This window comes from Aspergillus sclerotioniger (genome assembly GCF_003184525.1).
Source record: "Aspergillus sclerotioniger CBS 115572 chromosome Unknown BO94scaffold_53, whole genome shotgun sequence".
NCBI classification, from domain to species: Eukaryota; Fungi; Ascomycota; class Eurotiomycetes; order Eurotiales; family Aspergillaceae; genus Aspergillus; species Aspergillus sclerotioniger.
The window spans coordinates 64,052-76,074 of NW_020291043.1; the positions used below are offsets into that span (position 1 = coordinate 64,052).

The window sequence follows — 12,023 nt, forward strand, 5'->3', positions numbered from 1 at the left end:
TGGGTCGTCGTCCGTTCCCGCGCTGGTGGCCCCACGAGGAACAGCTGTGTGTATGTATATATAAAGGAACCTCATCGGTGTCCGAATATGTTGATGCTCTCCTGCTCATCCTCCTCTTCATCCTCGCTGTCGTCTTCTCTCTCCTCCGATTCGCTATCCTCCGATGCCCCATCTTCATCCGCCTCTTCATCTCCCGTATCGGAGGTCCCATCAACGGATTCGGTTTCTTGTCCGAGGAAACCGTAGCTGTATTTGAATTTAGTACCCCATAGGCGAAGCCTTCCCCCGTCCTCGTTTTCGCTGTCTCGGAATGAGACGCCACCGAAGAAAGAAGTCGACCCCGATCTCTCCGAATCACGATCCGGGGGGATGCCAAAATAGTTACTGATCACTGGGGACACCGCACGAGCTCGGGCAAGGCTGTAAGACGAAAACTGACCATTTGGGTCGGCAGACAAAGGTGCATTAGGCCAAGGAGCAACCGAGTCTGTCCCCGGGATAGTACTTGTATCGATGCGCAACGAGGCCAGTGTTGACAACCCAATTTCATCTGCACCATGGAATGAAGATCTGGTCCGTGCGGGTTGTATATTAGCACCCTCACTATCTGTTTCCGGGACATCCCGAACATTCTCATGGAGAAGCCGTTTCTGGGCGGTATTGTAGGATTCGCACCTAAGCCTTGGTTAGCATCCCATTTAGATGGCATCATCTTGAACTCACATGTCGCATCGTAGACCGAGCCAGTGGTACTTCACAATTGATTTGGCGCAGCAATCGTTGCAATAGATGAGAGCCATGGTGCCTCCGAATTCGGCTGGCATAGGCTGACTTTGGATGGTACGATCCAAGTTTCGAAAAGTAGATTCCATGTTTGTAATGGTTTTGCTACATATCGGACAGCGATATGAGGTCTTGGCATATTCGGACAGGCATCTCTGATGAATACTGTGCCCACAGCGCATAAAGACCACGGTCTCTGGAGATGTGAACATGTAGTCTCCGCAAATTGGACAGTCACATTGAGTGGAGCGCTCGATGCATCGATGTGTATTCTCAATAGAGATTGGAAGACAGACACTGCACGTCTAGACATAGATCAGCGCCCAGTTCCTACCACCTCCCCTATCAGTCAGCTCCTTACCTTGCAGTGGAAGAAGTCCTTCCCTAATCCCTGTCCTATACGGCAAATACCGCAATCATTGCAATGATATATGCTCTTATTTGGGTCGTTGTCCCAAAGTTTGCAAGTATGGCAATAGTATTGTGCCGTCCTTTCACCGCACTGTTCACAGAACTGCGCCGCGGGCTGCGCATGCCCACACAACATACACAACATGTTCTCTGTCTTTGGCCGATCGAGGTGATGATCCTCAACTTCATCGTGGCAGAATCGACAAGTAAACCATTTCTTGCACGCAAAGCATTGCAACTTCACATTTCTCTTATAATGCTGGCAGCCCAAGAAAATTTCCTCACATTCTTCAGTGTCCATATCTTCCACCTCACCAAGGGGTGACTCTGACTCTCTTCGGGGCGCGTACGTCGGCACTAAATCCTCAGCGATTAAATTGTATGTGAAGTTTTGTGGGGCAACGAAAGCTGTAGAAGCTGGGGACTGGAGCGATTGACCAGAGGATTGGATAGACCAGCCGCTGGGACTATCCGCTCGTTTTGGGCTGCGAGGGATAGGAGGTTGTGGACTACTTGGGATTAAGAGGTCACCGAGATTCTTCTGAGAAGCGTGGTAGTTTTCCGTCATTAACGCGTGGATCATGCGTGCCTGGTCTGCATTGCTGGATCTTAGGTCTCTGATGGCATGGATCTTTTTCCTCAAAGCGCCCATCCCGTCATCCTCTGGCAGGGAAAACGAAAACCCGCCCTCATCTACCGAGACCTGATCGTTCGAATATTGTTCAGGACTATGGGCGTCTACCCTTGCGCTCTGAGGGGTTTCTCGTGCGGGAAAAGCGACAGGAGCGGGTCGTACTGACGATGTCGAGGGGCTTCTGGGTGTATCAGATGTGCCTAATAGATGCAATAACGGGTCTCCTGCTGGATTTCTGAGCCAGCCCGGAGAAGGGCTGTGTTCTGCCCCATGATGTCGATTGGTCGAGTCGAGCGGCAGCGACGTCGGCGAGATTGCGCGACCATGGTCGGACCCCGCATACTCGCCATGCGACGGGGGTTCAGCATCCTTCTCTTGTTGTGAGTCCGGCATTATGGTCTTGTTGTCTGCAACCTTGTAATTGCCATTAGCTGGCGGGACATGGTCTCGTGTGCTTGCGGGTGATTCAGGTCGGTTGTCGGAAGAAGATAGGGAGTTACTGGCCTGCTGCGAGAGGCGACGGGCTTGCCGAATGACGGGTTCAATGAAGAGAGAAGTTATAAGCCCACTCATGGAGGGCCGATGGCAGCATTTGACTGGAACGAAGCGCTCTCGAATTCAAAAGGTCGAAGGGTATAAAGGATACTTAGTTGAGATCGACAGGATTACAGAATTAGTATTTCGCTGGAACGAGCTTGGAGGCCTGACAAGGGCTCTCCGGAACAGGCACCTCAAACATGTGACACAGGCCCAATGCGGATGCTAATTCGCTAGCCGCGGTCCAGATCTGCCACCATTATATCCAGATCAAACCCCGGTGGCAACCATGCTAATTGAAACGGTGCCCATCGCCTAGTTACCCCCGGCCGCAGTTTTACTTGAAAACAAGATCTAATAATGAAACCCCGCCGGAAGTGTCAGGTGCAAGAAACTCCGTACTCCGTATAGACCCCGTAGACCTTGGTCAGCTCTGAGATAGTTCCGCGTCCCTGCCATGAAAGTTGAGGCCGGATTATGCCCATCAATCTACTTTGGGATGGTTTTCTTATCACTGATGAGTCGGGCTTGAATCTGGATTGGCAGGTGCATGGTCCCTATACTTATGCTGTAGACAACCGGAACATGGATTGCATGGCTACCTCAAACAAATGTTTAGGCTATCATTGAGAAGGGACAAGGTCAGGTTAAACTGCCGGATCGTATCCTGCATCAAGGTAGGATCCCTCTGATCGACCCCTAACCCTCTCAAGCTGTGTGGAAGTCAGTAACGGACAGTCTCATGTCTTTTCGGGGGTCATAACCTACATGCGGTGGTCTTTCCTCACCTGCAGCTGCTCCCAATACTTCATCATCAACAGATTTCTCACAATCTTGTGTTCCATACCTGTAACGTCGGCAGCTCGCTGGAGAAACTGAAGAGTATTGGCTATGCGACGTGGATTCAGCTCTTCCGGTGAAGATGAACGGAAGGCGGTCCGCAGATTGTTCCGAAGAACATGCCGCGCGGGGGTAGAATAATTGACAGCCTTCAAGCCTTGGCGATACAAGTGACGATAGGCATGGACCAAAGTCTTTGGATCCACCGCGGTCTTCAGAGCCTGAGTAGGATTCATCTTGCCCGCAAAGAAAAATAAAACACTCAACAAGGGGTAAAGCGACTGATATACAGTACAGGGTCCGTCCTCGGCCTTCTCCTTTATGATGCGTTCAACAAGGGACTGGAAGCGCCCCAAAATTGAGCAAGGATACGGAGTAGTAGTAGGAACGAGGAAGCCTGACCAGGTGCCTGTCGCAAAGGATGAATGGAATGAATGGGGCTGGCAGCGCTAGCCCAATCAGGCAGGCACCTTCGGCGCCCGCGCGTTAGGCCGCAAGTGGTTTAAGTTTGGTTGCCCTCCGACTCTCTCTTTCCTTCTCCCACCTTTCTACCCACTCCAACCCAGCCAGCCTTTTGGATGTTCGTTGTATACCACGGCTACTGCTGTTCCTGCTGCTCTGTACTCTATACTCCCAACAGTTGGAGGTCTGCGTCAACCAGCTAACGTTCCCGGCTTCATCAAGCCCCTTATCCCTTTATCAGGGCTAGTGCGTCTCGGTAGCCAGAGCGGTGGCTAGCCTGACTTGGACAACCATCGCTTTGTTCCATTTCCGGTTCATCCTGACTCCCTGGGAGCTGTGATCCATGCTTAGGACTCTTGACTGTGTAGACATGGCTTACTAACCGGATTTACCTGGATAGCAGCTTCCTATTTACTCGTTCTGCCTGCTCATCTGCTCGAGGAATGATTAGAGCTGGACGGCCTTTCCCATGCAGCGCGTATCTGAACCGGCACCGGTAAAATGAAGACTTGTCTTCTGTAGCTACTTGGGACGGTCCTACTTCTTCAGCATGGCTCGAGTATCTCGGAGACCGGCCTCGGTCCTTGCCAGGCGGGTTCCCAGCAGGGTCCTCAAGAAGACCGCGCGAAAACATAGAGTGATTCTGGAATCCGTTACGCAAGAGAAGAAGAAACTTCGAAGTGTTGTATGTTATTGTGTCGCCGGTTTATCATGGGCACTCTTGACCAAGAAGATAGATTTCGTTTGAAGCAAAGGCACCCCCTGGTTACACATTCATCACTGCAGGCAACCCCCAGCTTACGACTGCATGTAAGGAAATGTGCCGGAAGGATGGTCTGAAGGTGTTCGCTGTCACGGTAGGCCGGCAGTCCTGCCCATCTCTGGTTCTTGATCTTCTCTAATAGCCACTGCTAGACAACACCGCATATGCACACTCACAATCTCTCCCAACATGTGCACCGGATTGGCTATCATTTCCCAAGTGCCACTGTCTCTACAGTGTGCATGGATTTGGGCCTCTATCTCACAGCAGCAGGGAAAGCGGTACCATTTCAGAGTGCTGGCGGTGCGAACAGTCACAAACGAGCTAACTCGGAAGTTTCTCAGACCACCATCAACACAGAAGCAAGGGATGTCTTGAAAGACCTTTTCCCCAATATTCCTGATAATGATCTCAATCAAATCATCAAGACTGCATTTCAAAAGGTATGTACGGGGCGAAAGAAACGGTTGGAGAGAAATGAGACGAAGCGCGTCGAGTGACAGATGCTGAGACCAATCCAAGGGCCAGCGCAAAGTAGGAACGGCAGTTGAGCTACCTCTAGCTCGTCGGGCTCAGTTAGCGGTTGTGGCACATATCCGACATATCTACACAGACTACGATCGTCTTCTAAAAGCGACCTCCTTCCACGAGGCTAGAACCCTGGTGGAAGAACCAACACTAGCTAAGGTAGTGCAATGGAGAGGAGACGATGAAAACGGAAAGACAGTTCTAGAAGACGTTTTCCGGGAGGTCATTGTCATATCCGATGACGAAGATAGTGATACCGAGGGAGAGGTACCCCCTTCTGTCGATCGAGATCACAGCGTGATGGTTGTTTCCAGTAATCCTCGCGCTGACGAGCTTCAAACAAAGCCGCTCAATTATGCAAACCCTACCCTTCGTGACACCCAGATAGACATATCGGATGATGAAGCGCCACCAGGTTTTCGCTTCATCCCAGAAGCCCCCAGAAGGCATAAGATTGATCGCCGTGGTTTCAGCAGATATCAAGCTTGGGATCGCGCTATTAATCGGTATAGAAACATAGCAAATGACACTGACCAGCGCAGATTGCATGATGCCTCTGATGTTCAGAGACCGATTGTCACACGGCAGCCATTACTAGAACATACCGGTTTTGACCGAGAGCCTGCCCACCGGCCTCGTGTTTCGCTTGCACCTCTCGCTACACCTAATGCAATACCTTTTAGTACCGGCACCGGCAGGTTGGTTTTGGACCCAGTAATGGAACGGGTAAGTCCCCAGTGGCCTACCTGTGCTCTTCACCCTCTGCTGGGAAACTAGCCCCGAGCTAACTTTTCACGAGCCGCATGAGCTGCACCGCGTGGCTGAATTGTCTGTCCAAAGGAGAGAGGCTGCTCCTCTATCAGGTGCGATCCCCTTGGAGCGAGTGCCAGTTATCCAACAACAGAAGCGCACATACCAGCGGGAGAGCTCGCCAAATGCCCCTGTATTTGTGGGTGGTCCTAGAAATATCCGTGAGATGACCAGGGACCCAACTGTACTCCAAAGGCCGCTGGGCCCATCCCAATACAGGACCAATGTACAGCCACAGGATCATGCATTGCCCTCTATTGAAACCCCTGTACCCATGGAAATCCGGCGTCCCAACAGTGGTCAGTTAGATCACCTTGCCAAAAGAATGTCTGGGGCCTTCTCAATTCGATCAGTAACACCCCACCGCCTAGCTCGCCAGGAGGATCTGGAAGAATTAGAGCGAGATCAAGCTTCTAAACGGAGGCGTATGGCTTACTGCGAGCCTGACCGATCTGATCACCCTCATCCTAAGGTTGCCTCCGCCAGTGCGGCTCTTTCTTATACTGGCAGCAGGTATCAGGATTCCTCTGGATATACACCCCTAGGACACTCTTCAGCCCAGGACGAACCTCATTTTCGTAAGAGATATGCCGCTCCGATTAGATCCTTTCCTATTGCCGAGGGCCATCCAGAAAGAGCGCAATACCCCTCTACTTTTGCCACCAAATTTGATCCGAGGACCGGGATAACCGTTCACCAAAGGCCCTTGGAAGAGCTTCACAGCCATACATCTCATCTTGTCCCCTCTGAGCTTCCTATCCATTACAGGTCTCCGGGGCAATCCCACGTTGTGCCAAGCACGAGATATGCCATCTCTGCGGATAACGCTTCTGATAGGCTTGTTCCTGTGCATTCCTCTGGGTTGAGAGAGCGGCGTGTTCATCATGAACTCCCTGGACATAACGCTGGCGGTTTGAGACCGCTTGAAGCGGCAGAGCCACCAGAGCCTACTTGGGGTGACAGGGATTATGAACAACCCCTTGTTTCGCAGGAACCGTCTCAAAGAAGACATTATGCTGAAGACTTCGTTCGTGCTGTTGATTCGAGGGATTCCGTTCCACTAAAGTATCGTCTTCCAACGGCAACTTATCCTATCGGAACTCACCCGCAACCAGTTGGGGTTTCGGTGCAGACCGAACCATATCTGCGTAGCTTGCCCGGTAGCATGGAATCGAGGTCCCTTGGCCGCGTTTGTATGGATTCCCAGGCGGGGCTCGCTATCCAGAATTATGCCGTGGCAGATGACCAAGGTCCAGGGAATCACACTGACAGGGTACCTAATCCGCCTTTTACAGCCCGCTACTACGACAGGGGATGTGAAGGCGCTTTGGACCCTCCACGGTATGGCCCTCACAATGGGGGATGGGCTAGCTCTCTCCCCCCCTCCCCATTTTCTCTGCTCTGGTCACTGACAAACCCGAAAGGGTTAGGCAAGCCTATGAACATCCACGCGATGGTTCGCGGATGGAAGAACAGCGTTATTCTACTTATGTAAGACGAGTTGAACGGGCTCCGTATTCGATTTCCGAGGGTCGGACGGTAGTTATTGTGGATTGACGACGCGTATTGGGTTCCTTGATGTATTTCTTGTAAATGTCCGCATATGCGTTGCTGTACATAAGTCAAACGGAGGTGATACCCGACCACGTGTCAACAACGAATCTGACAAGCAAGATGCTAGCTTATTACGCAATCGTTCTTGTCTATCTGGTCCAAGCATATGATTAAGCGCAGCCCTGAGTTAGTTAGACTATTGCGTGGGTATGCAAAAGCTGTCGTCAGCCGCGAAGACACATGGCGCGGGGGAAAGAAACGCCTGGCCGCCCAACAGCACCAAAATCTCAATAAGCCCTTATATACAAGTACGCAGCAGGGTATCTCGCATTCAGGCCCGGACCCAGAGGCTACTGGTCCCGCTCTTTCCAATCCGCATCATGTACACGCTCCGATGCCCCATGGCTCTCCATCCTGGGCGGCGGCGCCCTTAGACAGCCATAGCCTGGCCATCCGCCTCTCCAGTGTTGATCGTTTTCCCTGTCTTCTTGATCGTAGCCAACACAGTATCATAGGAAACGGACGCTGCCGTCACCACGTCGGCGGTTTGGGACTCGAGGTTCACATTAAAGGACTTGACACCTGCAATGGAAGGTTAGCGATACGGACAAGCAAATGTTTCGATGTTGTTTTTCACCCCGGCCAACATGATTGGAGAGTATGAACAAAGAGAGTTGGGTCTTTCAGGGGAAGACAGTACGAAACATACCATCCAGCTTCTTCAGAACGCGTTCCACGGCACCGGAACAACCGCCGCAGCTCATTGTGACGTTGAACTTGTATTGATGGTCGGACATGGTGTTAAGTGGGGGGTGGGATCGAACAGAAAAAGTGACGAAAGGGAGAGGTGTGAGTGAGGACGAATAAATGTGGTGAGGGTCACTACGGATTAGATATTTATCAATCCGAAATCCAGCCAGAATGACGATGGCGGGGCTGGAGAGGGGCCGGGGGACCGAGAGGAGGGGGATTATTGATCGGCGGTCGTTTCAACTTAAACAGCAGCTGTAATCGCAACAGTCCTATTGGGAAAGATTCTGAGGAGGAAATGGATGAGAAACCGGGTCATTCTTATACTTCCAACCTGGCTGGATCGTGGCGGGGTGAGAAGGCGCAGAAATCGCTCATCTTATTACCAATCCGGTTTCTAAGCGTCTATTGGGTGTCTGGATGTCTATATCCTTTTTAACGCTGATCTATATTTCGAACAGCCCTAAAACCCGGCCGCTCGCTTCTTCTTACGTGCCTTCACGACGCTCTTTCGCCCGGCCTCTCGACCACCAAACGTACCTCGCTCGATCTGCGTCATCGGCACATCCTCTTCTACAGCTTGACTACTCGGTAGCCTCAACACCGGGGCCTCGCTGTTCTCCGGCTGGCTTCCCCATCCCCGCGCATCCGAGGGAATGGAAGACATTGGAGGAGGTGCAGAGGCGTTCAAGTTGGTCCCTTGAGATGAAGGCATCTTCTTGCGTGGTCGGCGTTTCGGAGTTGCGGCCTTCGAAGTCGGTTGCGATTCCTCCGTTGCCTGCATCTGTACCGTCCTTTGCCAATTATAGCCGGCTGGGTCAGTCCCGGGTTGCCAATGGCGTAACACGCTCGCCACAGTCCGAGGCAAAGCCCGCTCACGATTAAAAGTCGTAAACGCCGAGAGACTGGCATACGTCGAATGTATATTCCCTGGGCTCTCAACCTCTGTTTCCCCACGAACCCGAGTACTTCCGGGTGACTCGCTGCTACCTAGATCCTCTAGGTTACCATTGCCAGGCAAGTCTGATCGCTGATACGCGTTTATCGCATTTCTAAAGCTCGATGCATATAAGGGGTCGTCTATAGGAGTGCTCAACGATGACGGAGCATCTCCGGAGACTGTGCACCCGCTGGCGTCCACCTCATCAACGGTGTAGGCCTGCTGCACTTTGATGCGTAGATGTGCCAGAATCAGGTCAGCGGCAACACCACGGATGATGTTCTCTTTCATGATTCTCGTGCGCCCGGGGATATCGTAGGGCAGGCCAGCCAGCCAGTCATTTACGAGATGATCATAAATTGCCAGAAGATTCAATGATGAAACGCCTTCCGTAAAGCCGGCTGACGGAAATAATAGCGGGCTAAGAAGGCCACCTCGTTGGCGATCAACTTGCTTCTCAAGCAAGAGAGCTGGATGCTCATTGGAAAGAAAACTCTGGAGACTGTGGGAGTTTTGGTCGATATCGTCCAGCAAGGGACTGCTACCAAGAGCCTCGAGCCTAAGAACATCAGGAACGGTAGTCAAATAAAAGCATGACAGAACTACTCACCCTGTACGACTTGTCTGGTGGTCGTTCATCGTGCCACCACTGACTATCACCTCTAGCTCTTGGAGAGCTTCCTGAAAGCCTCTTTCGGGGGTTTGTCTGCGATAGTCTTCTTCTCTTGGCAATAACGTTAACCTCCCAGTAGCAACTTCATATGCTTGAGTGTAGTCAAGAGTCCATTGGGGAATCACAAGTGGCGTTATGCTAGACATCCCAGTGTCTGGGGCTGTGAGCATCCCCGTTCCCATCGCAGATCCCTCCATGTCATCTACTACGAAATCATCTTGAGAGAAAGCTATCTGCACCCGCTGCACTCCTTGGTGCCGTTTCTTTACCCGCAGCACCTCTCTTGAGAACAATTCCTCATCCGCATCACCGTCACGGGAGGGTCCAGCGTAGATTGATTCGCAAACAGTGAGGCCCGAATCAACCACGAAAAGCTTGATGAGTCTAGCATGAGGATCATAATACTGTTTGCCGACGGACGACGGCAGATGCGTGATCTCCTTGAATACAAGAGTTGAAAGCTGCATGTCATTGAAGGGTTGTGACTCCACGGAATCTCGGGATAACGATGGGATCTCCATTATGAAGGGGTCAGGGATCGATATCGCATCCGTTGATTCTAGGGAAGAAGATGGACAATGAAATGCTAGCGCAAGATGGTTTAGGCGAGAGTATAAAACCAGGTAGAACTCTAATATGAGATTGTCAGTACAAATGTCACGAAAAGCCAAGAACGGCGACAATCATCACCATACCTTCGTCCATAGGTAGAGAAGCCAGTCGTAACGTGATGTCCTCGGGATCCCGGAAATGACGCCATGACAGACGGGGGTACAAAGGGGGTCGCGAATCGCTCTCAGTTGCAATTGTCGGATCAGGGCTAGAAGTAATATCTAGCCAGAATATCCGAGTGGTTGTCAAGATGAAAGCATGCGACACATTTGAAGCACTTCTCTTGACGTCAAGTATCCATTCCGATCTTCGCTTCAAACCAAGCTCTATCGTATACGGATAAACCTGGCCACTTTCCATGCGGTAAAGCATCGGGCAGCGTCGATCGGAAACAATAAAGCTGTTGACATCTCCGGCCCATTCAATAGCAGCCCATCCATCATGCCGAGGGTCTTCATCAATATCTTGAGCGTCCTCCAAGTCGAGCCACGGCAGTACGCCGGATTTGACAGACACGGCTGTCCAATTACCCTTGGTACGCCTGTGTCGACCGGATACTTCCCAGACACTCCAATTGCCTCGTTCGTCGACGATGGCAAATTGCTTTTGATACCAAGGGTTGAAGGTGACATCTGCATGCGCAAACCCCCCAGTCTGCGTGTTCAATATCTCCACTAATGGGTTTGCATCTAAGCGAGACTTGCGAGAACGAATGGGCAACAGATGGTCACCGTCATGCGATACAAGCACGGGCACCGGGTTTCGATGATATTGTGGCCGGAATATTATCGTCGAATGGGGCAAACGAGCTGCCATCCACGTTGCCTTTTCCTCCACCGTTCGCGCAAAACAGATTTGACGGACAGGAGCCCCTCCTGCAGACCACTCAATGCTCTCCGTCTGTCCAATCGCGGGAACGCGAATTGAGGTATTTGTCTTTCTTCGGAGTTCCACAGCATCATCTTCGATTTTCCGGAAGGAGATAGTGTTGCCACACTCTCCAGATGCTACCACGGCAATTGGTACTACCCGGCTCCCCGAGTCGTTAGTTTCAAGATCGACAGCATAGCCGATATCAAAAAGCGAAGAAACCAGAGGGTCACATGTTTCGCAAGTCGTGATGGCATGGGAGAGTGTCTCATTGTTGGATAGAGGCCAACAAGCTGCAAGCTCAGGGTAGACTCTAGGCAAGAAATATTTTTTTTCGATCGGCGAGATCTGTGGCGCAGTCAGAGGCGATGGTATTGTGATTTTGGTCACACCGGTATAGGAGATACAAGATGCTCAATAATCTGTCAGTCTTTCAATTTCTCCAAATTAGTTCTCCGGGTTCCCTTACACGGGGCTAATGTTCGCGAAAATCCCCAACTCTGTGTCTCCGAATTGTAAATTGATTTTCCCAAGTGCCCATATTGCAGAGCAATTGTAGCTTTTTCATCCATCTGGTCGGGTTTTGCTCCTGGCGATATGTGCTAGCTCCAGCCTTGTGATCATGGGCATATCGAGAACCGGGGGACAACGGCTCGATCACTTGCGAACTGATAGACAACTCTTATGGCAGTGCCCTAGAATGCAGCTGCTCCTGACAGCTGTCAAATCATGATCCATGCATACGCAAGAGCAGATGAAACAGTGGCTGATTACAAATGGAAGAGCGGCAGAAACATAAAAAAAAAAACAAAAATAAAACGTGATGGATCACTGCCAAGCTTTCGTTAGTTAGAGT

The 12,023-nt window shown here is 51.2% G+C and overlaps 5 protein-coding genes across 5 annotated transcripts; 1 reads left to right on the top strand and 4 right to left on the bottom strand.

Annotated features, from left to right (window-relative positions):
- Positions 1-71: 71 nt before the first annotated feature.
- On the bottom strand, positions 72-2,401 carry BO94DRAFT_561425 (CHY and RING finger domain protein; the record flags this gene model as incomplete). The annotated part of the gene is made up of 3 exons (XM_025614215.1): positions 72-675; positions 724-1,088; positions 1,145-2,401. 3 exons carry the CDS (start codon positions 2,399-2,401, stop codon positions 72-74), a joined length of 2,226 nt encoding a protein of 741 aa, XP_025461586.1.
- A 562-nt stretch (positions 2,402-2,963) lies between these two features.
- On the bottom strand, positions 2,964-3,441 carry BO94DRAFT_479740 (DUF1763-domain-containing protein; the record flags this gene model as incomplete). Its single annotated transcript, XM_025608759.1, has 2 exons — positions 2,964-3,078; positions 3,134-3,441. 2 exons carry the CDS (start codon positions 3,439-3,441, stop codon positions 2,964-2,966), a joined length of 423 nt encoding a protein of 140 aa, XP_025461587.1.
- Positions 3,442-3,756: 315 nt separating this feature from the next.
- On the top strand, positions 3,757-7,459 carry BO94DRAFT_570270 (DUF2293 domain-containing protein). The gene is made up of 6 exons (XM_025614792.1): positions 3,757-4,352; positions 4,405-4,524; positions 4,583-4,873; positions 4,953-5,684; positions 5,758-7,109; positions 7,193-7,459. Exons 1-6 carry the CDS (start codon positions 4,218-4,220, stop codon positions 7,323-7,325), a joined length of 2,763 nt encoding a protein of 920 aa, XP_025461588.1. The 5' UTR covers positions 3,757-4,217; the 3' UTR covers positions 7,326-7,459.
- BO94DRAFT_333118 (copper metallochaperone ATX1) lies at positions 7,317-8,357 on the bottom strand. Its single transcript, XM_025606998.1, has 2 exons — positions 8,032-8,357; positions 7,317-7,904 (listed from the first exon to the last, which is right to left on the bottom strand). The coding sequence occupies exons 1-2, from the start codon at positions 8,117-8,119 to the stop codon at positions 7,753-7,755; spliced, it is 240 nt and encodes a 79-aa protein (XP_025461589.1). The 5' UTR covers positions 8,120-8,357; the 3' UTR covers positions 7,317-7,752.
- On the bottom strand, positions 8,314-11,938 carry BO94DRAFT_333100 (uncharacterized protein). Its single transcript, XM_025606997.1, has 4 exons — positions 11,637-11,938; positions 10,381-11,580; positions 9,623-10,316; positions 8,314-9,571 (listed from the first exon to the last, which is right to left on the bottom strand). The coding sequence occupies exons 1-4, from the start codon at positions 11,737-11,739 to the stop codon at positions 8,536-8,538; spliced, it is 3,033 nt and encodes a 1,010-aa protein (XP_025461590.1). The 5' UTR covers positions 11,740-11,938; the 3' UTR covers positions 8,314-8,535.
- Between the last annotated feature and the right edge of the window lie 85 nt (positions 11,939-12,023).

What these genes read in the sequence shown, in the direction of transcription:
- BO94DRAFT_570270 (XM_025614792.1), top strand. Translation starts at nt 4,218, where the DNA reads ATGGCTCGAGTATCTCGGAGACCGGCCTCGGTCCTTGCCAGGCGGGTT. An exon ending in TCAAGACTGCATTTCAAAAG is followed by an intron (nt 4,874 to 4,952) that starts GTATGTACGGGG and finishes GACCAATCCAAG; the next exon opens with GGCCAGCGCAAAGTAGGAAC. An exon ending in TGGACCCAGTAATGGAACGG is followed by an intron (nt 5,685 to 5,757) that starts GTAAGTCCCCAG and finishes ACTTTTCACGAG; the next exon opens with CCGCATGAGCTGCACCGCGT.
- BO94DRAFT_333118 (XM_025606998.1), bottom strand. Translation starts at nt 8,119, where the DNA reads ATGTCCGACCATCAATACAAGTTCAACGTCACAATGAGCTGCGGCGGT. An exon ending in CGTTCTGAAGAAGCTGGATG is followed by an intron (nt 7,905 to 8,031) that starts GTATGTTTCGTA and finishes CTTCCATTGCAG; the next exon opens with GTGTCAAGTCCTTTAATGTG.
- BO94DRAFT_333100 (XM_025606997.1), bottom strand. Translation starts at nt 11,739, where the DNA reads ATGGATGAAAAAGCTACAATTGCTCTGCAATATGGGCACTTGGGAAAA. An exon ending in TTCTCTACCTATGGACGAAG is followed by an intron (nt 10,317 to 10,380) that starts GTATGGTGATGA and finishes ATCTCATATTAG; the next exon opens with AGTTCTACCTGGTTTTATAC. An exon ending in CACCAGACAAGTCGTACAGG is followed by an intron (nt 9,572 to 9,622) that starts GTGAGTAGTTCT and finishes TGATGTTCTTAG; the next exon opens with GCTCGAGGCTCTTGGTAGCA.